Below are 27,638 nucleotides of genomic sequence, written 5' to 3' on the forward strand. Positions count from 1 at the left end.
GGACTCTGACCTCCTCCCTGCCTGCTCTGGCTTCTTTTGGGATCTTCCTTGTGGGGGCTTCCTTGTGGGGGCTTCCTTGTGGGGCTCCTGTGCAGCTGTGGGATTCTGCCCTCCTCCCTGTCTGCTCTGGCTTCTTTTGGGGTCTTCCTTTTGGGGTCTTCGTCTTGGGGTTTTCCTTTTGGGGTTTTCCTTTTGGGGTCTTCCTTTTGGGGTCTTCCTTGTGGGCTGCTGTGCAGCTCTGGGACTCTGGCTAGCAGTGCTGAGGAGAGGGATGGGGGCTCAGTGTGATGGTCCAAGAATCCACGTTTTTTGTGGAATAGAACTGTTTATAAACTTATTCTGGGAAGAGTGGTGGTGTTCTGCTGCAGTGGTTTGGTTAAAGGTCACAGAAACAAACTGGCACATTTTGGGCATCTCCTGCTCGCAGAGTTTGGTATCATTTTCTTTGCTGGCAAACCCCTCTGGCTGAATCTTCTCAATCTTGGTTTAACCCTCACAGCTCTGTTTGCTCCTGCCAGGGCATCCTGTTGGCAAATCTCACCAATCTCACCGGGTGCAGTGCCCATCCTCTGTCCTGTGCCTCCCAAAATCCCCGCGTGTGACCTCTGCCCTGGCTGCCCTCCAGCCACATCCCCAGCAGCTGGCCAGCGGGCACACGGTGGCACTGGGGCAGTGGTGACAGTGGGAAATGGTGGCACTGGGACAGTGGTGGCACTGGGACAGTGGTGACATTTCATCTCCAGCTGCATCCCCAGCAGCTGGCCAGCGGGCACACGGTGGCACTGGGACAGTGGTGACAGTGGGAAATGGTGGCAGTGGGACAGTGGTGGCACTGGGACAGTGGTGACATTTCATCTCCAGCTGCATCCCCAGCAGCTGGCCAGCGGGCACACGGTGGCACTGGGACAGTGGTGACAGTGGGAAATGGTGGCACTGGGACAGTGGTGACATTTCATCTCCAGCCACATCCCCAGCAGCTGGCCAGCGGGCACACGGTGGCACTGGGACAGTGGTGACAGTGGGAAATGGTGGCACTGGGACAGTGGTGGCACTGGGACAGTGGTGACATTTCATCTCCAGCTGCATCCCCAGCAGCTGGCCAGCGGGCACACGGTGGCACTGGGACAGTGGTGACAGTGGGAAATGGTGGCACTGGGACAGTGGTGGCACTGGGACAGTGGTGACATTTCATCTCCAGCTGCATCCCCAGCAGCTGGCCAGAGGGCACATGGTGGCACTGGGGCAGTGGTGGCACTGGGACAGGTGACAGTGGGACAATGGTGACATTTTATCTCCAGCTGCATCCCCAGCAGCTGGCCAGCGGGCATGTGGTGGCATTGGGACAGTGGTGACAGTGGGACAGTGGTGACACTGGTAAATGGTGACAGTGGGACAGGGGTGGCACTGGGACAGGGGTGGCACTGGGACAGGGGTGGCACTGGGACAGTGGTGACACTGGGACAGGGGTGAGAGTGGGACAGTGGTGACACTGGGACAGGGGTGACAGTGGGACAGGGGTGGTACTGGGAAATGGTGACATTGGGACAGTGGTGACAGTGGGAAGTGGTGGCACTGGGACAGTGGTGACAGTGGGACAGTGGTGGCACTGGGACAGTGGTGACAGTGGGACAGGGGTGACAGTGGGACAGGGGTGGTACTGGGAAATGGTGACAGTGGGACAGTGGTGACAGTGGGACAGTGGTGACACTGGGACAGGGGTGACAGTGGGACAGGGGTGGTACTGGGAAATGGTGACATTGGGACAGTGGTGACAGTGGTGACAGTGGGACAGTGGTGACACTGGGACAGGGGTGACAGTGGGACAGGGGAGGTACTGGGAAATGGTGACAGTGGGACAGTGGTGACAGTGGGACAGTGGTGGCACTGGGGCAGTGGTGACAGTGGGACAGTGGTGGCACTGGGACAGTGGGGACGATGGTGACATTTCATCTCCAGCTGCATCCCCAGCAGCTGGCCAGCGGGCACATGGTGGCACTGGGGCAGTGGTGGCACTGGGACAGGTGACAGTGGGACAATGGTGACATTTTATCTCCAGCTGCATCCCCAGCAGCTGGCCAGTGGGCATGTGGTGGCATTGGGACAGTGGTGACAGTGGGACAGTGGTGACACTGGTAAATGGTGACAGTGGGACAGTGGTGATAGTGGGAAATGGTGACACTGGTAAATGGTGACAGTGGGACAGTGGTGGCACTGGGACAGGGGTGGTACTGGGGCAATGGTGGCACTGGGACAGTGGTGGCACTGGGGCAATGGTGACACTGGGACAGTGGTGACACTGGGACAGGGGTGGTACTGGGAAATGGTGACATTGGGACAGTGGTGACAGTGGGAAGTGGTGGCACTGGGACAATGGTGACAGTGGGACAGTGGTGACACTGGGACAGGGGTGACAGTGGGACAGGGGAGGTACTGGGAAATGGTGACAGTGGGACAGTGGTGACAGTGGGACAGTGGTGGCACTGGGGCAGTGGTGACAGTGGGACAGTGGTGGCACTGGGACAGTGGGGACGATGGTGACATTTCATCTCCAGCTGCATCCCCAGCAGCTGGCCAGAGGGCACGTGGTGGCACTGGGACAGTGGTGACAGTGGGAAATGGTGGCATTCAAACAATAGTGACATTGGGACAGTGGTGACAATGGGAGAATGGGAAATTGTGACATTGAGACCATGGTGACAGTAGGAAATGGGAAATGGTGACATTGGGACATTGGGATGGTGGTGGCAATGGGAAATGGTGACATTGGGACAGTGGGAAATGGTGACAATGGGACAGTGAGAAATGGTGACAATGGGACAGTGGGAAATGGTGACAGTGGGGAATGGTGACAATGGGAAATTCAGGGATGTAAGCTCCAAGATCAGAAATCGGAGTGGTTTGTAGGGGGTCACTCCTGGTTTTCCCCACAAAAATCCACCCCAGACACCAAAGCTCTCCTGGCCTGTGGGGCTGCTGTAATCCTGCTGGGATTGAGGGCAATCCTGGGATTCAGGACAATCCTGGGATTCAGGAGAATCCTGCTGGGATTGAGGGCAATCCTGGGATTCAGGACAATCCTGGGATTCAGGAGAATCCTGGGATTCAGGAGAATCCTGCTGGGATTGAGGACAATCCTGCTGGGATTGAGGGCAATCCTGGGATTCAGGACAATCCTGCTGGGATTGAGGGCAATCCTGCTGGGATTGAGGGCAATCCTGGGATTCAGGACAATCCTGGGATTCAGGACAATCCTGCTGGGATTGAGGACAATCCTGCTGGGATTCAGGACAATCCTGCTGGGATTGAGGGCAATCCTGCTGGGATTCAGGACAATCCTGCTGGGATTGAGGGCAATCCTGCTGGGATTGAGGACAATCCTGCTGGAATTTGTTTGGACGGAGGGGTTGGGCTGGATTCCTGTGGGTATCTTCCAGCTCAGGATATCCTGTGATTCTCTGGAGCTCTTTATTCTCCACTTGGAGCTGGCCTTGTCCAGGAGCTGCCTGGGAGGTTTGGAAGCTGGTGGGAGCTCAGGGCCCTTTCCGAATGGCCGTGGTGGCTTTTGGTTGGACAAGTTTTCCTCTGATCCAGGAATTTTCTGTTTGAAGAAGCACCTCGGTGTCCTTCTGGACAGATACTGGAAATGAAACATCACAAATACAGTTTAGAGGGCAGGGATGGATGGGATATTGGGAATTAGGAATTGTTTCCTGGGAGGGTGCCCAGGGCAGCTGGGGCTGCCCCTGGGTCCCTGGCAGTGCCCAAGGCCAGGCTGGACACTGGGACAGTGGGAGGTGTCCCTGCCATGGCAGGGGTGGCACTGGGTGGGCTTTAGGGTCCCACCCAACTCGTTCTGGGATTGCAGTGTTGGTGCTGCCCTTGCTGAGTGGTGGCTCCAGCCCCAGCCCCGTGTCCCCATCCTGTCCCACCTTTCCAGCGTGGATTTCAGCAGGAGCAAGGCAGGAGTGCCCCTGGAGCTGCTGTGCCAGCAGAGCTGGAGTCCTCCCCTGTCCTCCCTCAAGCCCTTGCTGCTCTCCCAGCTGGGCAGGTGCCTGTCCATGTCCCCAGGGAAGGAGGTGGCTCTGGGATGTCCCAGTTGGACAGGGAAGTCCCCAGGGAGGGAGGTGGCTCTGGGATGTCCCAGTTGGACAGGGAGCTCCCCAGGAGGGAGGTGGCTCTGGGATGTCCCAGTTGGACAGGGAGGTCCCCAGGGAGGGAGGTGGCTCTGGGATGTCCCAGTTGGACAGGGAGCTCCCCAGGAGGGAGGTGGCTCTGAGATGTCCCAGTTGGACAGGGAAGTCCTAGGAGGGAGGTGGCTCTGGGATGTCCCAGTTGGACAGGGAGATCCCCAGGGAGGGAGGTGGCTCTGGGATGTCCCAGTTGGACAGGGAGCTCCCCAGGAGGGAGGTGGCTCTGGGATGTCCCAGTTGGACAGGGAAGTCCTAGGAGGGAGGTGGCTCTGGGATGTCCCAGTTGGACAGGGAGATCCCCAGGGAGGGAGGTGGCTCTGGGATGTCCCAGTTGGACAGGAAGATCCCCAGGGAGGGAGGTGGCTCTGGGATGTCCCAGTTGGACAGGTGCCTGTCCGTGTCCCCAGGGAGGGAGGTGGCTCTGGGATGTCCCAGTTGGACAGGGAGATCCCCAGGAGGGAGGTGGCTCTGGGATGTCCCAGTTGGGCAGGGAAGTCCCCAGGGAAGGAGGTGGCTCTGGGATGTCCCAGTTGGACAGGTACCTGTCCGTGTCCCCAGGGAAGGAGGTGGCTCTGGGATCTCCCTTCCCTGCTGCTGCTCCAGCCCTTCCCGAGCCCTGTGACAGCTCAGTGTGAAATGTGGCCTTTAATGGCACCTGGCTTCTGATGCCAGGGGATTGTCCACTCCTCCCTGACCTCCTTTCAGCCTAAAACCTGGCCAGCATTTGGCTAATTGGATGAGTGGAGCAGATCCTGCAATCTGGGTCGAGTCCTTCCCCCCGGGGCTCCTGGCGTGTTTTCTCGGGGTGGTTGAGCAGGAATTCCACATCCACTCGGGGCTTTTCCAGCTGGCCCACTTGTGTCCCAGGCTGGCCCACGGGGGTGATTCCCTGCTGGCAGGGAGCGGGCAGCCTCTGGAATGCTCTCCTGGGAAGGGATGGTGGGAGGGAACAGAGCCCCAGGAGGGGCTGGAGAATTCCTGAGGGAGCTGGGAAGGGAATGGAGAGTTCCTGAGGAGCTGGGAAGGGGCTGGAGAGTTCCTGAGGGAGCTAGGAAGGGGCTGGAGAGTTCCTGAGGGAGCTGGGAAGGGGCTGGAGAGTTCCTGAGGAGCTGGGAAGGGAATGGAGAGTTCCTGAGGAGCTGGGAAGGGGCTGGATAGTTCCTGGGGGAGCTGGGAAGGGGCTGGAGAGTTCCTGAGGAGCTGGGAAGGGAATGGAGAGTTCCTGAGGAGCTGGGAAGGGAATGGAGAGTTCCTGAGGGAGCTGGGAAGGGGCTGGAGAGTTCCTGAGGAGCTGGGAAGGGGCTGGAGAGTTCCTGAGGAGCTGGGAAGGGAATGGAGAGTTCCTGGGGGAGCTGGGAAGGGAATGGAGAGTTCCTGAGGAGCTGGGAAGGGAATGGAGAGTTCCTGGGGGAGCTGGGAAGGGAATGGAGAGTTCCTGAGGAGCTGGGAAGGGGCTCAGCCTGGAGCAAAGGAGGCTCAGGGGGACCTTGTGGCTCTCACAGCTCCTGCCAGGAGGGGACAGCCAGGGGGGGTCGGGCTCTGCTCCAGGAACAGGGACAGGACAAGGGGAAATGGGCTCAGGCTGGGCCAGGGCAGGCTCAGGGTGGGCAGCAGCAGGAATTTCTGCCTGGAAAGGGAGCTCAGGCCTTGGAACTGCCCAGGGAAGTTGGGAGTGCCCATCCTGGAAGGGTTTAAAAGCCCTGTGGATGTGGCACTTGGGGACAGGGGCCAGCGGTGGCTTTGGCAGTGCTGGGGGATGGGTTGGACTCGGTGATCTCCAGGGATTTTCCCAATCCAATGGAGTCTGTGGTTTTTGGAGTCTCCTGGAGAGCAGGGCCCACTGCCACCGAGGAGCTGCAGGGACAGAAGTGGAGCAGCTCTGCCCTGCCTGAGGTTCCCTGGTGGGACCCAGCCTTCACCAGGGGTGCCTGGTGACAAATGAATCAATTGTGCTGCTGCTGCTCCAGGCTGAGCCGCATGGAGCACACCCAGGGAGGGAAAGCTGGGGTGGCACAGTGCCCAGGAGGAAAATGCCCGGAGTTTGGGATGGTGGAAATGGCCCTGAGTGCCCTGTGGATGGGCTCTCAGCGCTGCTTCACTCCTCTCCTGATTTCACCAGCTGCGCTGAAAAGGTGACACGGAGGATGGACATGGAGGATGGACATGGAGGATGGACATGGAGGATGAAAATGGAGGTGTCCTTCATTTCTGGCCTTCCTGGGCTGCCAGCTTCGGATGCAGCTCCAGGCTGGTGGCACGGGGTGAGCTGTGTCCTGGGCAGAGTGTGAGGGGGCACAGCTCAGGGGCTGATGGAAACCAAAACCTGCACTGGCCTGGCTGAGATCACTCCACAAACACCCCAGCTCTGCATCCTTCTGCTGTGGGCTCACAGCAGAGCTGGGGTGGGGTGGGAATGAGAGACTTTGAGTGCTCAGTTCTGGGGCTAAAAGTGAAAATAAACCCCACTCACGTCTTACAGAGCAGCTGGGGCTGCTCCTGGATCCCTGCAGTGCCCAGGGCCAGGCTGGACACGGGCTTGGGGTGACCTGGGGTGCTGGAAGTGCCATGGCAGGGGTGGCACTGGATGGGCTTTAGGGCCCCTTCCCACCCAAACCATTCAGTGGTGGGAAGTGGTGACAGTGGGACAGTGGTGACAATGGGAAATGGTGACAGTGGGACAGTGGGAAATGGTGACAGTGGGACACTGGTGACATTGGGACAGTGGGAAGTGGTGACAGTGGGACAGTGGTGACAGTGGAAAGTGGTGACATTGGGACAATGGTGACATTGGGACAGTTTTGTGCAAGTCAGGCTTTAAGATCACTTAAAAAGAGATTTTCCAGCATGGGGCCATCAGCTGGAGCCTCCAGAGCTGGAAGCAGGGATTTGTTCTAGGGCCTGGCAGAGCCTTTCCAGGAGAGCTGGGCTGGGATAACTGATGGGATAACTGATGGAATAACTGATGGGATAACTGATGGAATAACTGCTGGGATGACCTGATGGAATAACTGATGGGATGGATATCCTGCTGGGATGGATATCCTGCTGGGATAACTGCTGGGATGCCCTGCTGGAATAACTGGAATAACTGATGGGATGGATATCCTGCTGGGATGGATATCCTGCTGGGATAACTGCTGGGATGCCCTGCTGGAATAACTGATGGGATGGATATCCTGCTGGGATGGATATCCTGCTGGGATGGATATCCTGCTGGGATGGATATCCTGCTGGGATAACTGCTGGGATGCCCTGCTGGAATAACTGATGGGATGCCCTGCTGGGATGGATATCCTGCTGGGATAACTGCTGGGATGCCCTGCTGGAATAACTGATGGAATAACTGCTGGGATGGATATCCTGCTGGGATAACTGCTGGGATGCCCTGCTGGAATAACTGATGGGATGGATATCCTGCTGGGATAACTGCTGGGATACCCTGCTGGAATAACTGATGGGATGCCCTGCTGGGATGGATATCCTGCTGGGATAACTGCTGGGATGCCCTGCTGGAATACTCTCCTGGGATAGATAAGCTGCTGTCCCTGAGGGAATGAGGGCCAGGTCCTGGAGGGCTGTGGATTCTGCTCCAGGGAGGAGTGGGAGCTGCTCCTCTCCTGCAGAGTCACCCTGGGCTTTGTCTGAGCACTCTGGGCTGGGCCTGAGCCAGGCCTGGCTTTGATGTGCTGGGCTGGGGTCAGAAGCTGATGGTTCAGAGGAAACGAGACATTTCCTGCCCATCCTCCTCCCCAGCACAAATTCGGCCTGAAATATCCCAGTGACGTGGGGTGAGTGGCATCTGCCTGCTGCAGCCTGCAGCAGCTCCCTGCAGCTGCACTTCTGCCTGCCAGACCCCTGGGAGGGAGCTCAGGGACCCCAGGAGCCGGGCCACTGTGGCACTTCAACAAAAAAGCCATTTTTTGGGGCCAGACTTGGGAACTTTGTGTCTGCAGAGGGTTTCAAGCAGCCCCTTGTTGGAGTTGTGGATGCTGAGAATTCTGTGCTGGCAGACTCGGAGCCCCAGGAGAGCTCTGCACGTGGCCTGAGCCCTGGAGAGGCTTCCAAAATTCATTGAGAGCGCTGGGATTGTGGGTGTGGAGTTGGTTAGGAGTGTGTGATGTCACAGGGTGGAAAACTCAGAGTTTGGGGTTTTAGAATATAATAATATCTATACAGCTAAGATGGAGGTTTTAGGGCAGTGGCTTCTTCTTCATGGGTTTGGGTGATATTTTGCAATTGGACAGAAAAGACTTTGAGGGATCAGTTATTGGGTTAACAGTGAAAATAATCTAGGTGTCATTTCTTAATTAGATAATTTAGCCTTAAAAACCCTCTACCAAGAAATAGTTGGCCGTTTTGTGCCTTGTTAGTGAAAGACTGCTGTGAGACCTTAACATAAATTAAAATTAATAAACACTGAGTCTGAATGTGAACCATCATCTCAAGTACTTTCAATCCTGACCTCAACAGCAGCAGAAAAAAACCCATGAGATGGAGGTTTTGGTGCAGCTGGATGGAAATTCAGAATGCAAAGAAATAACTACCGTGAGATGGAGGTTTTGGTGCAGCTGGATGGAAATTCAGCATGCAAAGGAATAACTGCCATGAGATGGAGATTTTGGTGCAGCTGAATGGAAATTCAGAATGCAAAGGAATAACTGCCAATAAATTGAGGTGTTGGTGCAGCTGAATGGAAATTCAGAATGCAAAGGAATAACTGGTTTTGGTGCAGCTGAATGGAAATTCAGAAATCAAAGGAATAACTGCCAATAAATGGAGGTTTTGGTGCAGCTGGATGGAAATTCAGAAATCAAAGGAATAACTGCCATGAGATGGAGATTTTGGTGCAGCTGAATGGAAATTCAGAATGCAAAGGAATAACTGGTTTTGGTGCAGCTGAATGGAAATTCAGAAATCAAAGGAATAACTGCCAATAAATGGAGGTTTTGGTGCAGCTGGATGGAAATTCAGAATGCAAAGCAATAACTTCCTCTCGATCTGCTCTTTCTTGCCAGGTCCTGGAGAAATATCCCAACACACCCATGAGCCATAAGGAGATCCTTCAAGTTATCCAGAAAGAAGGACTTAAGGAAATCAGGTGAGTTGAGTTAAGCAGGAAATCCCAGTGATGCCCTGGTTCCAGCTTGGTGCAGTTTGCTGCTAACCCTCAGCTCCTGAGGAGTTTTGGGGCTGAAATATGTCAGGTTTGGAGTCTGGGTCCTGTTTCCAAACAGCTCCCAGGTGTTTTTCCCCACTGAGCTGGGTATGGTCATCCCTGATTCCCAGGTGTGCAGGGCTTGGCTGCAGCTCCTTTAGAGGATAAAAAAAAGGACTTGGCTGCAGCTCCTTTGGAGGATAAAAGGATAAAAAAAAAGCTCCTTTATAGGATAACCCAGCCCTGGTCAGGGGCTTCAGGGACTGAAGGAAACATAACAAATTTTAATTTCTGCTTTAAAAAAGAAGTGAATGGTCAGTTTGACCTCAGAGCAGCCTCAGTTAAAGATTCTTATCTGGAAAAGTGGATTCCAGGTGCTGTTCTCCCTTGTGTTACCTGCAGGAGAGTGTGGTTATTCCTTAGGGACACTCCTGGTCCCTGGAGCAGCCTGGTGGGATGCTGGGCAGAGCAGAGCCAGCTCCATGAAACCCATCTGGGTTTCACAGAGAGCTCCTGAGCTGCTCAGCTGGGCTCCAGGACCCTGGAATCCTGCTGGGAATCAGCTCTCCCAGGCATCAGTGAGGAGCAGTAATCCATGTGAAGGGCAAAGCATTTCTTCAGTTTTCTGAGAGCAAAGAAAAAGAGAGGGGCATAAAGAGGATGGGCTGGGCTTGCTTATCTATTTTGGAATTAAGCAGCCATCCTAAATTTGGCTTAATTGTGTTTTCCAGTCCCCTTTGCCAGCTGGATGCAGCAATCCTTGTGCTTTGCAGGAAATAGTCAGGGGCCACTGCAGGAGCTGTGCTGTCCCACCGGAGCTGGGGATTAGCTCCCAGGGCTGTCAGCTCTGGGAAATGTGGGATTTATCCATCACGGGGACCCCAGGGGAGCTCCTTCAGCTCCTGGGGAGTGACCAAAGGGAGGGAGGGAGGGACAGCCAGGCTCTGGGGGCAGCTGCACTTCTGTGCTAGACAGGGTTAAACCAGACAGACAGGGTTAAACTAGACAGGGTTAAACCAGACAGACAGGGTTAAACCAGACAGACAGACAGGGTTAAACCAGACAGATAGGTTTAAACCAGACAGGGTTAAACCAGACAGACAGGGTTAAACTAGACAGACAGGGTTAAACCAGACAGATAGGTTTAAACCAGACAGGGTTAAACCAGACAGACAGGGTTAAGCTAGACAGGGTTAAACCAGACAGACAGGGTTAAACTAGACAGGGTTAAGCAAGACAGACAGGGTTAAACCAGACAGGGTTAAACCAGACAGACAGACCAGGGTTAAACTAGACAGGGTTAAGCAAGACAGACAGGGTTAAACCAGACAGGGTTAAACTAGACAGGGTTAAACACTAGACAGACTGTTAAACCAGGCATTGTTCAACCAGGCGTTGTTAAACCAGACAGACTGTTAAACTAGACAGTGTTAAACTAGACAGACAGTGTTAAAAACTAGACAGGGTTAAACCAAATTCACCAGCTGCAGCTCAGTCAGCCCGAGGGCACTGGTCAGACTGGAGATGGACAGGTCAGCCTGGAGGGGCACTGGTCAGCCTGGAGTTGGACTGGTCAGCCTGGAGATGGACTGGTCAGCCTGGAGGGGCACTGGTCAGACTGGAGTTGGACTGGTCAGCCTGGAGGGGCACTGGTCAGACTGGAGTTGGACTGGTCAGCCTGGAGCTCACTGGTCAGGCTGGAGTTGGACTGGTCAGCCTGGAGGGGCACTGGTCAGACTGGAGGGGCACTGGTCAGACTGGAATTGGACTGGTCAGCCTGGAGCTCACTGGTCAGACTGGAGGGACACTGGTCAGACTGGATTTGGACTGGTCAGCCTGGAGCTCACTGGTCAGCCTGGAGGGACACTGGTCAGACTGGATTTGGACTGGTCAGCCTGGTGGCAGAGCACAAGGACAGCAAACAGCCAGCACTGACCCTGATGAAGCTTTTTACTAAAATCCTGTGGTTTGGGGGCAGAGCCCCGGGCAGGAGCCCAGGTGGGACTCAGAAGATCCAGCCTGTGCCTGCTCAGGGCAGATTTTGGACAAACAGCCACAAAAAGCAGAGCAGAAATGCAGCTGTGCCTTTCATCCTTCTCACCCTCCTCCTTTTAGAGCTGATGTGGGGCTGGGCTCAGCTCGGGGAGTTGTTTTCCTCTCTGAAGGAGCTGCCTTGAGCTGCAGGATCTCCAGTCCCAGAGGTGTTTGTGGGAGCAGCCAGGTGGGAAACTCCAATTTCAGCTCTTCCCCTTGGCCACACTGGGATGCTGGGCAGGGACCTTTACTTTTCAATATTCAAATATATTTTTGGTGTATTTAACTTACAGAACTATAAATTTTATATATATATATATATTTATAAATGTATATTTATATAAAGAAATACATTTATAATATATATTTGAAATACAAAAGTATCTATTTAGATAGACATTATTTTGGTGCAATAAGGCTTTCTTTAGGTTAAAAGCTGAAGGATGGTCACATTCGAAGCAATTAAATTGTAGTCAGGGCCAGGATTTGTGCTGAGTTGGGCTTCTGGTCAGGCACAGATGACCAGAATGACAAGACAGCCTTGACACGAAGCAGCTTTTATGAAATGAGGATTCCTGGCAGGGAGGAACAAAAGCTGCCAGGTGAGCGTGTGGAGCTCCCACGTTGGGAATTCAGGGAGAGCCTCTGGCAGTGGCTGAGGGGCTGAGGCTGGTCCCAGTGCAGCTGGCTCTTAAACAAACCCAAGTGCAGATGAATTTGGGAGCGGAGCACTCCCAGGCAGCTCCTCACCCCAAAACCCTGCCAGCTGGGATTTGGGGCGTGTTTGTTGTAGGCTGGAGCTGCCCAGCCCGGGAGGGACAGGAGGGATGAGTTAACATCACCTTTCACAGCAGCTTTTTGGAAATGCCAGCTCAGGAGAGCTCTGGAAGGGACAAGTGGCCTTCCCCCAGCCTGGGGAGGAGCCAGAGGCATGGGGAGCCCAGCTGGGGTGCTTTTCCTCTTCTCCAGGACAGTCCCTGGGCAGGAGCTGCTGGGGGAGAGCTCAGAGGGCTTGGAAGCTCCAGGTCTGGTCTGGAGGGTTTGGAATGGCAGGAAATCAGGATTTCTGCCACGTGCAGTACAGTCTGGGGGGGTTTGGATGAGAGCAGGGCTTTCCCAAGGTTGTTTAGCAGCAGTGCAGAGCCCAGGGGGATGCTGGCTGACCCCAGCTGGAATTAGGATTTTACCCTGTTACTCGGGATTTCAGTGGTGACATTGGTGAAGGTGAGGCTGGGACTCAAGGAGTTGAGTCTGCATTCCTCAGACATCCCAAACTCCCTTTTTTCGTGTGATCTGTCACCCCCTTCTCCCCGTTTGCCTGCTGCGACAGGCTGCCCTGCTCCCTGGAGAGCCTCCACGGGTGCTTGCGTCCTTCCCACGGGATCCTTTCCATGGAATCCATGGAAAAATGGCCCTGGCTGGGCTGCAGGACCTGCCCCACGTCCCAGCTGGGTGCCCTGGGGGAGCCTGGCACTCAATACACTCAATACCTCAGTTACATCAATACAATTCAAATACATCAAAATTTATATACAAATACACTCAATATATACAATTACATCAATACACCTCAAATACCTCAAAATTTATATACAAATACACTCAATACCTCAGTTACATCAATACACTTCAAATACATCAAAATTTATATACAAATACATTCAATATGTACAATTACATCAATACACTTCAAATACATCAAAAATTTATATACAAATACATTCAATATGTACAATTACATCAATACACCTAAAATACATCAAAATTTATATGCAAATACACTCAATACCTCAGTTGTATCAATACACCTCAGAGCCCTGGGAATGTTCCCCTGGAGAAGGGAAGGATCCAGGGAATCCTCAGAGCCCTGGGAATGTTCCCCTGGAGAAGGGAAGGATCCAGGGAATCCTCAGAGCCCTGGGAATGTTCCCCTGGAGAAGGGAAGGATCCAGGCAGAGCTCAGAGCCCTGGGAATGTTCCCCTGGAGAAGGGAAGGATCCAGGGAATCCTCAGAGCCCCGGGAATGTTCCCCTGGAGAAGGGAAGGATCCAGGGAGAGCTCAGAGCCCTGGGAATGTTCCCCTGGAGAAGGGAAGGATCCAGGGAATCCTCAGAGCCCTGGGAATGTTCCCCTGGAGAGGAGAAGGATCCAGGCAGAGCTCAGAGCCCCTGGCAGGGTCTGGAGGGGCTCCAGGAGAGCTGCAGAGGGACTGGGGGTGTGCAATGATGAATCCTCCTCAGGTGTGTCCTCCCTCCCCTGGGATCCCAAACCTGGGATGTGGCTCTGCTGGAAGTGGGGAGGGGGTGTCCTCCCTCCCCTGGGATCCCAAACCTGGGATTTGGTTGTGCTGGAAGTGGGGAGGGGGTGTCCTCCCTCCCCTGGGATCCCAAACCTGGGGTGTGGCTCTGCTGGAAGTGGGGAGGGGGTGTCCTCCCTCCCCTGGGATCCCAAACTGGGGTGTGGCTCTGCTGGAAGTGGGGAGGGGGTGTGCAGTGACGAGTTCATTGTTTTGCTGAAGTTGTTAAAGGGGTCTTTCTCTCCTTTTTTTGGGCTGCACTCCACCTGCAGAAGGTAAGACCAGAGCCAGCACTGCTCGTGTCCAGCTCCTCCCCTAACACCCCCTCTGGCATTCCCTAATCCAGAGCTGCTCCTGCCCTGCTCCAGGGAGTAACCCCGGAGTAACCCCTGCTGCTCTCCCCTGCCTCCAGCTGGGAACCCGGGGCTTGGGAGCTCCTTCCTGGCCGTGTCCTGTCCTGCTGCCTGTGTGGGTTTGCATGTGGGCTTCGTGCTGCTTGCGGGGTGCTGCATGTTGGGGGTGTCACTGGCAAGGAGCTGCTCCCCTGCCCCTGCCCCTGTCCTGCTGCTGGCACTGCCAGCCTGGCCCTGGGGTGGCTGCACCCCTCAGCAAAGAGCTCCTGGCTCACAGGAGAGGGGAACGGGGGGAAAAGCTGGGAAATGCTGCCCCGAGTGCCTGTGGCAGCTGGATCCGGGCTGAGGTGGGAAATGGTTCCTGGGGATGCCTTTGGTCTGGAGCTTCCCTTGGTGCCTTGGGAAGGCTGAGCTAGAACAGGAGAAATTAAATCCAAAACCAGGAGAAAGGGCAGTCAAATCCAGAATCAGGAGAAAGGGCAGTCAAATCCAAAATCAGGAGAAAGGGCAATCAAATCCAGAATCAGGAGAAAGGGCAATCAAATCCAAAATCAGGAGAAAGGCCAGTCAAATCCAAAACCAGGAGAAAGGCCAGTCAAATCCAAAACCAGGAGAAAGGCCAGTCAAATCCAAAACCAGGAGAAAGGGCAGTCAAATCCAAAATCAGGAGAAAGGGCAGTCAAATCCAGAATCAGGAGAAAGGGCAATCAAATCCAAAATCAGGAGAAAGGCCAGTCAAATCCAAAACCAGGAGAAAGGCCAGTCAAATCCAAAACCAGGAGAAAGGCCAGTCAAATCCAAAATCAGGAGAAAGGGCAGTCAAATCCAGGTGCCCAGTGCTGCATTTTGGCCACAATAACCCCCTGCAGTGCTCTTGGCTGGGGACAGAGGGGCTGGACAGTGCCCAGGCAGAGAGGGACCTGATGGGCAGCAGGCTGGACATGAGCCAGTGGCTCCTGGCCAGCATCAGGAATGGTGTGGCCAGCAGGAGCAGGGAGGTCATTCTGTCCCTGGCACTGGTGAGGTCACACCCCGAGGGTTGTGTCCAGTTCTGGCCCCTCAGGTTGGGAAGGACGCTGGGATTTGTCCAGAGGGGACAACGAGGCTGGAGAGGGGCTGGGGACACAAACCCTGTGAGGAACCCCTGAGGGAGCTGGGGGTGCTCAGCCTGGAGAAAAGGAGACTCAGGGGTGACCTCAGCACTCCCCACAGCTCCTGACAGTGGCTGTGCTCAGGTGGGGTTGGGCTCCTTCTCCAGGAACTGACAGAGCCAGAGGTCACAGCCTCAAGCTGTGGAATTCCAAGGGGAACTCAGGCTGGATATCAGGGAAAAGTTCTTCCCAGGAAGGTGATAAAGTTCTGGGATGGCTGCCCGGGGAGGTGGGGGAGTCCCCATCCCTGGGTGTGTTTAACAAAGCCTGGATGTGGCACTGGGTGCCAGGGCTGGGTTGAGGTGTTGGGGTTGGGTTGGACTCGATGCTCTTGGAGGTCTCTTCCAACCTGGTGATCCTGGGAATTCTGTGACAATGACAGAATCTGGTTCCTAGGGCTGGTTTTGGGCAGCTGCTGCAGTCCAGGTGAGCAGAGGCAGCCCAGGTGCAGAACACGGGCAGTGGGAGAAGGGAATCAGGGAATGTTGGGGGATGCTGGGCACAGAGGCAGCAGAGACCCAGCAAGGGCTGCAGTCATCCCATCCCATCATCCCATCCCATCATCCCATCCCATCATCCCATCCCATCATCCCATCCCATCATCCCATCCCATCATCCCATCCCATCATCCCATCCCATCATCCCATCCCATCATCCCATCCCATCATCCCATCCCATCATCCCATCCCATTCTCCCATTATCCCATTCTCCCATTATCCCATTCTCCCATTATCCCATTCTCCCATTCTCCCATCCCATCATGCCATCCCATCATGCCATCCCATCATGCCATCCCATCATGCCATCCCATCATGCCATCCCATCATGCCATCCCATCATGCCATCCCATCATGCCATCCCATCATGCCATCCCATCATGCCATCCCATCATGCCATCCCATCATGCCATCCCATCATGCCATCCCATCATGCCATCCCATCATGCCATCCCATCATGCCATCCCATCATGCCATCCCATCATCCCATCCCATCATCCCATCCCATCATCCCATCCCATCATCCCATCCCATTATCCCACCCATTATCCCACCCATTATCCCACCCATTATCCCACCCATTATCCCATCCCCATCCCATTCTCCCATCCCCATCCCATCCCATCCCATTATCCCATCCCATCCCATCCCATCCCATCCCATCCCATCCCATCCCATCCCATCCCATCCCATCCCATCCCATCCCATTATCCCATCCCATTATCCCATCCCATTATCCCATCCCATTATCCCATCCCATTATCCCATCCCATTCTCCCATCCCATTCTCCCATCCCATTCTCCCATCCCATTCTCCCATCCCATTCTCCCATCCCATTCTCCCATCCCATTCTCCCATCCCATTCTCCCATCCCATTCTCCCATCCCATTATCCCATTATCCCATTATCCCATTATTCCATCCCATTTTCCCACCCATCATCCCATCCCATTTTCCCACCCATCATCCCATCCCGTTCCACCCCCAGGGGTGACCCTCAGCCCAGCTTCCTGTGGGGCTGCTGGTGAGCAGAGACTGCCCGGGCCGAGGGCAGCCCCGGCTGGGGCCCAGGAGAACATCTCGAGGTCTTCCCCTCAGGGTCAGGCAGGTCCCAGCAGCTTTGTGGTCACCTGAGTGCTGGGGGAGCATCCGGCCTTGGTTTCGTGTCCTTCTGGGGCTGGTTTGGTGGGGCTGTAAATCTGGGGTTCCCGTGTCCAGTTTGGGGTTCTGTGTCCAGTTTGGGATCCCCGTGTCCAGTTTGGGATCCCTGTGTCCAGTTTGGAGTTCCCGTGTCCAGTTTGAGGTTCTCATGTCCAGTTTGGGGTTCCCGTGTCCAGTTTGGGGTTCCCGTGTCCAGTTTGGGGTTCTGTGTCCAGTTTGAGGTTCCCGTGTCCAGTTTGTAGATCTGTGTCCAGTTTGGGACCCTGTGTTCAATTTGTGGTTCCCATGTCCAGTTAGGAGGTTCCTGTGTACAATTTGGGGTTCCCATTTCCAGTTTGTGGTTCCCATTTCCAGTTTGGGGTTCCCATGTCCAGTTAGGAGGTTCCCGTGTTCAATTTGGGGTTCCCATGTCCAGTTTGTGGTTCCCATGTCCAGTTTGTGGTTCCCATTTCCAGTTTGGGGTTCCCATGTCCAGTTAGGAGGTTCCTATGTACAGTTTGTGGTTCCCATGTCCAGTTTGTGGTTCCCATGTCCAGTTAGGAGGTTCCTGTGTACAATTTGGGGTTCCCATGTCCAGTTAGGAGGTTCCCATTTCCAGTTTGGGGTTCCCATGTCCAGTTAGGAGGTTCCCATGTCCAGTTTGTGGTTCCCATGTCCAGTTTGTGGTTCCCATTTCCAGTTTGGGGTTCCCATGTCCAGTTAGGAGGTTCCTGTGTACAATTTGTGGTTCCCATGTCCAGTTAGGAGGTTCCCGTGTCCAGTTTGTGGTTCCCATGTCCAGTTAGGAGGTTCCTGTGTACAATTTGGGGTTCCCATTTCCAGTTTGGGGTTCCCATGTCCAGTTAGGAGGTTCCCATTTCCAGTTTGGGGTTCCCATGTCCAGTTAGGAGGTGCAGACCCGAACCAGGAGGGGATTTTGGTTTGCTTTTCCCGGGATTGCAGCGTCCCTGCCCCGTTTCCCTTTGCTGACCGTGCCGGCTTCAGCTTGAACCCCCTGAGAGAGGGGCTGGCTCTGCGCTCCTGCCCAGGGCTGGGGGTGCCTGGGGGCTGGGGGTGCCCAGGGGCTGGGGGTGCCTGGGGGCTGGCTCTGCGCTCCTGCCCGGGGCTGGGGGGCTGCTTGGGGGGCTGGGGGTGCCTGGGGGCTGGGGGTGCCCGGGGGCTGGGGGTCTGCCCGTGCCCTGGGGGACTCCCTGTCCTGGGGGTCTGCCCGTGCCCTGGGGGGGCTCCATGCCCTGGGGGGATCCTTGCCCATGCCCCTGGTTGGCTGCCTATGCCATGGGGGGCTCCCTGCCCTGGGGGGCTCCATGCCCATGCCTGGGGGTTCCCTCCCCGTTCCTGGGGGGCTCCATGCCCATTCCTGGGGGCCTCTGTGCCCGGGGGTCTCCATGCCTGTGCCCTGGGGGGCTCCTTGCCCATGGAACTCCGTGCCTGGGGGGCTCCCTGTCCGTGGGGGCTCCCTGCCTGGGGGTCTCCATGCCTGGGGAGGCTCACTGCCCGGGGGTCTCTGTGCCTGGGGGGCTCCCTGCCCGTGGGGGCTCCTTGCCCGTGGGGTCTCTGTGTCCGTGGGGTCTCTGTGCCTGGGGGGCTCCCTGCCCGGGGGTCTCTGTGTCCATGGGGTCTCCGTGCCCAGGGGTCTCTGTGTCCGTGGGGTCTCCCTGCCCGGGGATCTCTGTGTCCGTGGGGTCTCCCTGCCCGGGGGTCTCCGTGCCCGGGGGGCTCCCACCGACCCTGCCCGTCTCTCTCCGCAGCGGGACGTCCCCCCTGGCCTGCCTGAATGCCATGCTGCACACCAACTCCCGCGGCGAGGAGGGCATCTTCTACAAGGTCCCGGGCAGGATGGGCGTCTACACCCTCAAGGTGAGTGCCAACCCCTCTGGGTCCCAGGCAGGGTGGGCATTACACCCTCCAGGTGAGTGCCAGCCCCATCAAGGTGAGTGCCAATCCATCAAGGTGAGTGCCAGCCCCCCAAGGTGAGTGCCAGCCCCACCAGGTGAGTGCCAACCTATCAAGGTGAGTGCCAGCCCCTCCAGGTGAGTGCCAACCCATCAAGGTGAGTGCCAGCCCCCCAAGGTGAATGCCAGCCCCTCCAGGTGAATGCCAGCCCCTCCAGGTGAGTGCCAGCCCCCCAAGGTGAGTGCCAGCCCCACCAGGTGAGTGCCAACCCATCAAGGTGAGTGCCAGCCCCTCCAGGTGAGTGCCAGCCCCACCAGGTGAGTGCCAACCCCACCAGCTCCCGGGTAGGGTGGGTGTTACACCCTCAAGGTGAGTGCCAGCCTGGGGCACTGCTTGAAAAGGCTGGGGCAAGGTGCCAGCGTGCCCTGGGCTGGAAATCCCCAAAGGGGATTAAGGGTTTTCTGGTTCAGATGTGGGGGAAATGAAAATGAAATAAAATAAAATAAAAATAAATGAAAATAAAATAAAATCTCTGAAATAAAGTAAGTGAAAATAAAATAAATTAAAATGAAATAAATAAAATAATGAAATGAAATTAAATGAAATAAAATAAATGAAAATAAAATAATATTATGAAATAAAATAAAATAATTAAATTAAATTAAAAATAAAATAAAATATGTGAAAGTAAATTAAAATACAATAACATGAAATAAAATAAAATAAAAAACAATTGCATGAAATAAAAGAATGAAATGAAATCTATGAACTAAAGGAAAATAAAATATATGAAACAAAATAAAATATATGAAATTAAATAAATTAAAATAAAATAAAATATATGAAATGAAATAAAATAAATGAAAATAAAAATGAAATACATTAAATAAAAGAAATTAAAAGAAAAGAAAAGTTTTTAAAACACCCCTCAGTTACCCCATCTCTAGATCAAAAAAAACCTCAATCCAACAGGATCGAGTCCGAGCTGTGCCCGATCCACTCCTGGTCCCAGCCCATCCCAGAAGGGAAGGAATAATTAAAATTAAAATGTTAATGAAGGCCCAGCCCTGAGTGGTCACTGCAGCTCCTCACCCACTCTGCACCATGCTGGTGGCTGTTCCTGTCCGGGAAGGGAAGGAGTAATTAAATTAAAGTGTTAATGAAGGCCCAGCCCTAAGTGGTCACTGCAGCTCTTCAGTGCTGGTGGCTGTTCCTGTCCCAGAAGGGAAGGAATAATTAAAATTAAAGTGTTAATGAAGGCCCAGCCCCAAGAGGGTCACCTCACTGCCCTCAGCTCCTGTCTAGAGATGGGAAATCACCTTATCCTCAGTGTCAGTCACAGAGGGAATAAGGGGAATTGCCTTTAAAAAGAAGCTGTGTTTTATTAAACTCTAGGAGGAAGCTGGCTCCAGCATTCCTGATTTGGGGTGGATTTGTCTCTGGTGCCCACCCAGTGACACCTTCCACTGTCCCAGGGTGTCCCGGTGTGCAGCCCGGCCTCGGGCACTGCCAGGGATCCTTGTGGGAACCCCAGCCTTGCTCTGGGGTCCCATGTGGTGGTGAGATTCCTCCTCCAGCCCGTGCTTCCAAAGAAAAACTCCGCAGGCTCTTCCTGTTTGGTCTCAAGGCAGTTTATTGTTGGTTATCTAAAAGATTTTCTCCTTGAGCTGCTGTGGTTTGCTCAGCAGCCCAGGCAGAGGCACACACACACCCTGACATCCTCTCTGACCCCGACTGCTTCTTCTCTCCCCGCCCAGGGCTGCTGCTATCTTTTATATGATATATTACGTGTTACATGATTATAGTTTTCCCCCAATACCTACTACCTATATTACAAAGTGCTTTCCTACTCTAAACCAATCTGTGAGTGCCAACATCACCAAGAACATGGAGGCAAGGAAAAAGAAGGAGGAAGAACAGGATCAGCCCACTTTCCTCCATCTTAGAACTTCTGACCCCCATGTGCAAAGTAAAAACCTTCCTGTACAAGTGTTAAAACCCCCCTGTACAATACTAAAAAAAATCTTCTCTCTGTTTTGTAACTACTTTTACTATACTCTCCAACCTTTTGTGACTGCTTGTTCCACCTCCAAAGTTGGTAAATCATTCCATGGCTCAAACTCAAAATCACAACTGTTTCCAGCTGCCTGTCAGGGTCTAAAATGCTTCTGACCAAGGCCTGGAACCTCTAAAAATGTCTGAGAGACATTTTGAGTTCCAGCAATCCTAATCGCTGAATTCCCCAATTCCCAGTCTCCCCTCCAGCCCTGCCCTCTGGCACTGGGATCCATCCCCTGGGTGCCGTCAATGGGGCTGGGGATGGGGAATCAGGGAAGGGCAGGGTGGGAGGTGGCGATGGGGACAGCGTTCAGGACGTGTCCCCTGCCCTCAGGAGGGACCCACCTGAGGGGAGGCTTTGGGGCCAGCACTGTGGGGCACTCGGAGGGTCGCACGTGGGGAGCAAACCCGTGTGTTTTTGGGGTTCTGTGCCTGGTGCAGGGTGACCCCGCTGTGCTCCGTGTCTCCTGGAGGATCACACATGGGGAGCAAACCTGTGTGTTTTTGGGGTTCTGTGCCTGGTGCAGGGTGACCCCGCTGTGCTCCGTGTCTCCTGGAGGATCACACATGGGGAGCAAACCTGTGTGTTTTTGGGGTTCTGTGCCTGGTGCAGGGTGACCCCGCTGTGCTCCGTGTCTCCTGGAGGGTGGCACGTGGGGAACTAACCCGTGTGTTTTTGGGGTTCTGTGCCCAGCACGGGGTGACCCCGCTGTGCTCCGTGTCTCCTGGAGGGTCGCACGTGGGGAGCAAACCCGTGTGTTTTTGGGGTTCTGTGCCCGGCATGGGGTGACCCCGCTGTGCTCCGTGTCTCCTGGAGGGTCACACGTGGGGAACAAACCCGTGTGTTTTTGGGGTTCTGTGCCTGGTGCAGGGTGACCCCGCTGTGCTCCGTGTCTCCTGAAGGGTCACACGTGGGGAGCAAACCCGTGTGTTTTTGGGGTTCTGTGCCTGGTGCAGGGTGACCCCGCTGTGCTCCGTGTCTCCTGGAGGATCACACATGGGGAGCAAACCTGTGTGTTTTTGGGGTTCTGTGCCTGGTGCAGGGTGACCCCGCTGTGCTCCATGTCTCCTGAAGGGTCACACGTGGGGAACAAACCCGTGTGTTTTTGGGGTTCTGTGCCCAGCACGGGGTGACCCCGCTGTGCTCCGTGTCTCCTGGCAGAAGGACATCCCCGAGGGGCTGAAGGAGCTGTCGGAGGGCTCGGAGGAGAGCAGCGATGCCCACTCTGACTCGCAGAGCTCGGAGCGCAGCAGCTCCAGCAGCGACGCCTGCGCCGCCAAGGACAGGAGGAAGAGCAGGTGGAAGAGGAAAGGTGAGTTCCTGCCCGGGGAAAAGGAAAGGAAAGGTGAGCTCCTGCCCGGGGAGGGAAAAGGAAAGGAAAGGTGAGCTCCTGCCCGGGGAAAAGGAAAGGAAAGGTGAGCTCCTGCCCGGGGAAAAGGAAAGGAAAGGTGAGCTCCTGCCCGGGGAAAAGGAAAGGAAAGGTGAGCTCCTGCCCGGGGAAAAGGAAAGGAAAGGTGAGCTCCTGCCCGGGGAAAAGGAAAGGAAAGGTGAGCTCCTGCCCGGGGAAAAGGAAAGGAAAGGTGAGCTCCTGCCCGGGGAGGGAAAAGGAAAGGAAAGGTGAGCTCCTGCCCGGGGAAAAGGAAAGGAAAGGTGAGCTCCTGCCCGGGGAAAAGGAAAGGAAAGGTGAGCTTCTTCCCGGGGAAAAGGAAAGGAAAGGTGAGCTCCTGCCCGGGGAAAAGGAAAGGAAAGGTGAGCTCCTGCCCGGGGAAAAGGAAAGGAAAGGTGAGCTCCTGCCCAGGGAAAAGGAAAGGAAAGGTGAGCTCCTGCCCGGGGAGGGAAAAGGAAAGGTGAGCTCCTGCCCGGGCAGGGAAGAGGAAAGTTGAGCTCCTGCCCAGGGAAAAGGAAAGGAAAGGTGAGCTCCTGCCCGGGGAAAAGGAAAGGAAAGGTGAGCTCCTGCCCGGGGAGGGAAAAGGAAAGGTGAGCTCCTGCCCAGGGAAAAGGAAAGGAAAGGTGAGCTCCTGCCCAGGGAAAAGGAAAGGTGAGCTCCTGCCTGGGAAAAAGGAAAGGAAAGGTGAGCTCCTGCCCGGGGAGGGAGAGCAGGTGGAAAAGGAAAGTTCCTGCCCGGGGAGGGGAGCTGTGACCTGGGCAGGGTCAGGGCTTTCCCAGCACATCTCTGGCCTCAGCATGGCCCCAGCTCAGCTGCTGCTGCAGGTGTGGAGGCCTCCAGGTGGGCAGGAACATGAGTGCCATGGTTTAGGAAGGAGCCTCCTCTGAAATGGATAGTAAAAGGGTTTTTAAATCATGGGGATTTAGGGTTAAAAGGAAAATTAAGCTTAGTAGGCCCTGAAAAAAAAAAAAAACAAACAAAAAACCCTAGGTACATGTAGGCCTTGTACCTTGCTAGAATTGCACCTGTGTAGCTACTACATGATAAATGATGTAATTGTTAGATGTGATAATTGTTTAGTAATTAAATATAATTACTGTTTAATCATAAGAATAATAATGAGATTATTCTGTGGTCAGGGGTCTAAGAAGGATCACGAGAAACTCTTGTCAATGTATACAATAGAACAATATAAGTTTAATATGTAAGTTATATAAGGATAGAATATAAAATACTTGCAGCTTGAAAGCCACGTTGGAGTCAGATTTGGGTTGGTACCCCTGATTCCAGAACTCTCCATAGAAGCACCTGCAGATAATCATATCCTGTGATTATGTGTGCTCCTGAACACTGACAAAATGCAAAATGGAAACACCCTCCCTCTGAATTATTATAATGGGAAATTAAGGGTCTCTCAGGCAAAGATCTGGGAGCAGGAGTAACAGTTCTTTATTAGGGAAGAAAATCAAAACAAAATAAAAGACGCAGTAATACAAAACAGCACTGACAGAGTCACACCTGGCACTGTCATGGTTGGGATGGAGGCAGTGCAAAGCAGCACACTCCATTTTCAGAAGGCTTCAAACTGTTTTAATTCTGGCATGCATGCTTTTTATACATTCTTACAAAACTTCTAAGTTTACTCATTGGTCAGAAAAGACAAAGTGTTCATTGGAATGAACAAAAACTGCAGGTTTCTCTTATTTCTCCTTTCTTTCTTGGTTTCTGTGTCAACAACCTTGGTAGAAAATTCTTCCAGGGGTAAACGTGGATCCTCTTATCAAAATTCTCTCACAGAAATTGCTGTAAAATCCATTCCATGTGGCAGGCTGTGGGTCAGGGAGTGGCTCAGCCCCATCCCAGGGGGGCTCAGCCCTCCTGCAGTGCCAGCTGTGCTTCTGCTGGAGCAGGATCTGCACAAGGGGGGAGTTTTCCTTGGAGCTCCAGGGCTGGGGGAGATGGGCCTGGGCTCCTCTGGGAATGCAGGGGGAAGGAAGCTGCTCCTCTGGGAATGCAGGGGGAAGGAAGCTGCTCCTCTGGGAATGCAGGGGAAGGAAGCTGCTCCTCTGGGAATGCAGGGGGAAGGAAGCTGCTCCTCTGGGAATGCAGGGGGAAGGAAGCTGCTCCTCTGGGAATGCAGGGGGAAGGAAGCTGCTCCTCTGGGAATGCAGGGGGATAAAGCTGCTCCTCTGGGAATGCAGGGGGGATAAAGCTGCTCCTCTGGGAATGCAGGGGGCAAAGGCTGCTGTGGTATCCCAAAATCTCAGGTTGTATCCAGGTAGGAATGCTTGGCTGCTCTCCCTGGACAGAGCATCCTGGCTTTGGGGCAGCAGCAGAGGCAGGGATGGGTGAATGGAAATGAGAAACGAGGGAATTGCAGCCCTGGGAGCCCCTGGGCCATCCCAGCTCCCATCCTGGCTTTGGGGCAGCAGCAGAGGCAGGGCTGGTGCTGGCAGAGATTTATAATTTATATCTCTGTCTACATTTACATTTTATATTTATATATTTAGTTTTATATTTTTATTTATTTCTATAGTTATATATTTATATTTATACCTACACTTACCTTTTATATTTATGTTTTATAACTATATTTAGATCTACATAATATATAATTATGTTTATATTTTTATATATATAAATTTTTTGAATGTATTTTTATATTTATATGTTCAACACTTATATTTATGAGTATTTATATTTACGAGTGTCTGTATTTCTGTTGACATTTGTGTTCCGTGTCCCGCAGTGTCGCCCCGCCTGGCGCCCGCGGGCTCCCCGCAGTCCGGCTGCCCCTCGCCGTCCGTGCCGGGCAAGGGCCTCTCCTCCTCCCAGAAGCACAGCAAGAAGGCTCTGAAGCAGGTCAGTGCCCACGGCCGTGGGGTGCCTGTGCCCTGTGTCCTGTGCCCTGTGCCCCACGGCTGTGGGGTGGCTGTGCCCTGTGTCCTGTGCTCCACAGGCTGATCCCTGTGCCCCATGGCCGTGGGGTGCCTGTGCCCTGTGTCCTGTGCCCCACAAGCTGATCCCTGTGCCCCACGGCCGTGGGGTGCCTGTGCTCTGTGTCCTGTGCCCCACGGCCGTGGGGTGCCCTGTGCCTGTGCCCTGTGCCCCACAGGCTGATCCCTGTGCCCCATGGCCATGGGGTGCCTGTGCCTGTGTCCTGTCCCTGTGCCCCACGGCCACGGGGTGCCTGTGCCTGTGTCCTGTGCCCCACAAGCTGATCCCTGTGCCCCACGGCCGTGGGGTGGCTGTGCCCTGTGCCCCATGGCCATGGGGTGCCTGTGCCCTGACCCCTGTGCCTGTGTCCTGTCCCTGTGCCCCACAGCCGTGGGGTGCCTGTGCCTGTGTCCTGTGCACTGTGCCCCATGGCTGTGGGGTGCCCTGTGCCCTGTGTCCTGTGCCCCACAGACTGATCCCGTGCCCCATGGCCGTGGGGTGGCTGTGCCCTGACCCCTGTGCCCCACAGGCTGATCTCTGTGCCCCATCGCCATGGGGTGCCTGTGCCCTGTCCCTGTGCCCTGTGCCCCATGGGCTGTGGGGTGCCGGTGCCCTGTCCCAGTGCCCCATGGGCTGTGGGGTGCGTGTGCCCTGATCCCTGATCCCTGTGCCCCACGGCCGTGGGGTGGCTGAGCCCTGTGCCCCATGGGCTGTGGGGTGGCTGAGCCCTGTCCCTGTGCCCTGTCCCTGTGCCCCACGGCTGTGGGGTGGCTGAGCCCTGTCCCTGTGCCCCGTCCCTGTGCCCCACGGCTGTGGGGTGGCTGAGCCCTGTCCCTGTGCCCCACGGCTGTGGGGTGGCTGAGCCCTGTCCCTGTGCCCTGTCCCTGTGCCCCACGGCTGTGGGGTGGCTGAGCCCTGTCCCTGTGCCCCACGGCTGTGGGGTGGCTGAGCCCTGTCCCTGTGCCCTGTCCCTGTGCCCCACGGCTGTGGGGTGGCTGAGCCCTGTCCCTGTGTCCCTGCAGGCCCTGAAGCAGCAGCAGCAGAAGCAGCAGCAGCAGCAGCAGCAGCAGTGCCGGGCGGCCGTGGGGCCGGGCATGGGGCCGGGCATGGCGCTGCCCTCCAGCCAGCACGTCCTGCTCAAGGCCAAGGCCGTGCCCGGGCGCTCAGGTAGGGCAGAGCATGGGGAGATCAGGGCACCGGGAGATCAGGGCAAGATCAGGGCACAGGGAGATCAGGGAATGGGGAGATCAGGGCACGGGGAGATCAGGGCACGGGGAGATCAGGGAATGGGGAGATCAGGGAATGGGGAGATCAGGGCACAGGGAGATCAGGGCACAGGGAGATCAGGGCACAGGGGCTCAGGGCACGGGGGGCTCAGGGCACGGGGAGATCAGGGCATGGGGGGCTCAGGGCATGGGGGGCTCAGGGCACAGGGAGATCAGGGCATGGGAAGATCAGGGCACGGGGAGCAGGGCTGGGGGGGAGGGAACCTCTCCATTCTTCATCCTCAGCATCTGCATTGGGGCTGGGGGCTGTGAGGGACTCACCGGGAGAGGACAGACCTGGGAGAGACCTGGGAGAGACCAGGGAGAGACCTGGAGGGACCTGGGAGAGACCAGGGAGAGACCTGGAGGGACCTGGGAGAGACCAGGGAGAGACCTGGAGGGACCTGGAGGGACCTGGGAGGGACCCTGGAGAGACCTGGGAGACACCTGGAGAAGATCAGGGCAGCCTGGGAGTGACCTGGGAGGGATCTTGGAGGGACCCTGGAGAGACCTGGGAGACACCTGGAGAAGATCAGGGCAGTCTGGGAGTGACCTGGGAGGGATCTTGGACAATCTTGGGTAGCTCTGAGTGTAAGGAGAGACCTTGGAAAGACCTTGGAGAGACCTGGGATTTCTGTTGGTTATTTCTGTTCTGGTTATTTCTGTTCTGGGATTTCTCCTGCTTATTTCTATTTGAGGTTCTTCTGGTGTTTATGTTCTGGAATTTCTCCTGGTATTTCTGTTACGGGATTTCTCCTGGTGTTCATGTTCTGGGATTTCTCCTGGTTATTTGTATTTGGGGTTTTCCTGGTGTTTCTGTTTGGGGATTTCTCCCAGTGTTTATTTTTGGGGAGTTCTCCTGGTGTTTCTTTTTGGGGTTCTCCTGCTGTTTATGTTTGGGGAGTTCTCCTGGTGTTTATGTTTGGGGAGCTCTCCTGGTGTTTATGTTTGGGGAGCTCTCCTGGTGTTTATATTCTGGGATTTCTCCTGGTACTGATGCTTTCCAAGGTGGCTCCTCATCCTGCAAGGTGGGTTCCACGTCCTGTTCTCATCTGGAAGGTCCTGAGGGATTTCCAGAATTTGTGGTGTCAGTGAGCAGCGAGCTCACTGCTCTGCTCTGGCTGCTCCAGCAGGGCAGGAGCTCCCTGCCAGCACCAGATTTTCCATGGAATCCCAAATTCCTGCCTGTCCCTTCCCTGATCTCTTTGCAGAGTAACTGAGTGCCTGGGTAAGGGCCTGGTTCTGGGGCACAGAACCC

General features: G+C 54.9%; 1 protein-coding gene across 1 annotated transcript in view; it reads left to right on the plus strand.

The window, feature by feature from the left end:
* The window catches only part of ASXL2 (ASXL transcriptional regulator 2), a 57,129-nt gene that overhangs the window by 14,283 nt on the left and 15,208 nt on the right, over window positions 1-27,638 (plus strand). Inside the window, exons 2-7 of the mRNA XM_077782497.1 lie at window positions 9,206-9,288; window positions 13,948-13,950; window positions 18,588-18,696; window positions 21,953-22,103; window positions 24,928-25,040; window positions 26,138-26,282. Of these exons, the coding sequence (XP_077638623.1) occupies window positions 9,206-9,288; window positions 13,948-13,950; window positions 18,588-18,696; window positions 21,953-22,103; window positions 24,928-25,040; window positions 26,138-26,282 (604 nt within the window). The remainder of the gene's footprint in view (window positions 1-9,205; window positions 9,289-13,947; window positions 13,951-18,587; window positions 18,697-21,952; window positions 22,104-24,927; window positions 25,041-26,137; window positions 26,283-27,638) is intronic.

Source organism: Lonchura striata, chromosome 3, assembly GCF_046129695.1.
Source record: "Lonchura striata isolate bLonStr1 chromosome 3, bLonStr1.mat, whole genome shotgun sequence".
NCBI classification, from domain to species: Eukaryota; Metazoa; Chordata; class Aves; order Passeriformes; family Estrildidae; genus Lonchura; species Lonchura striata.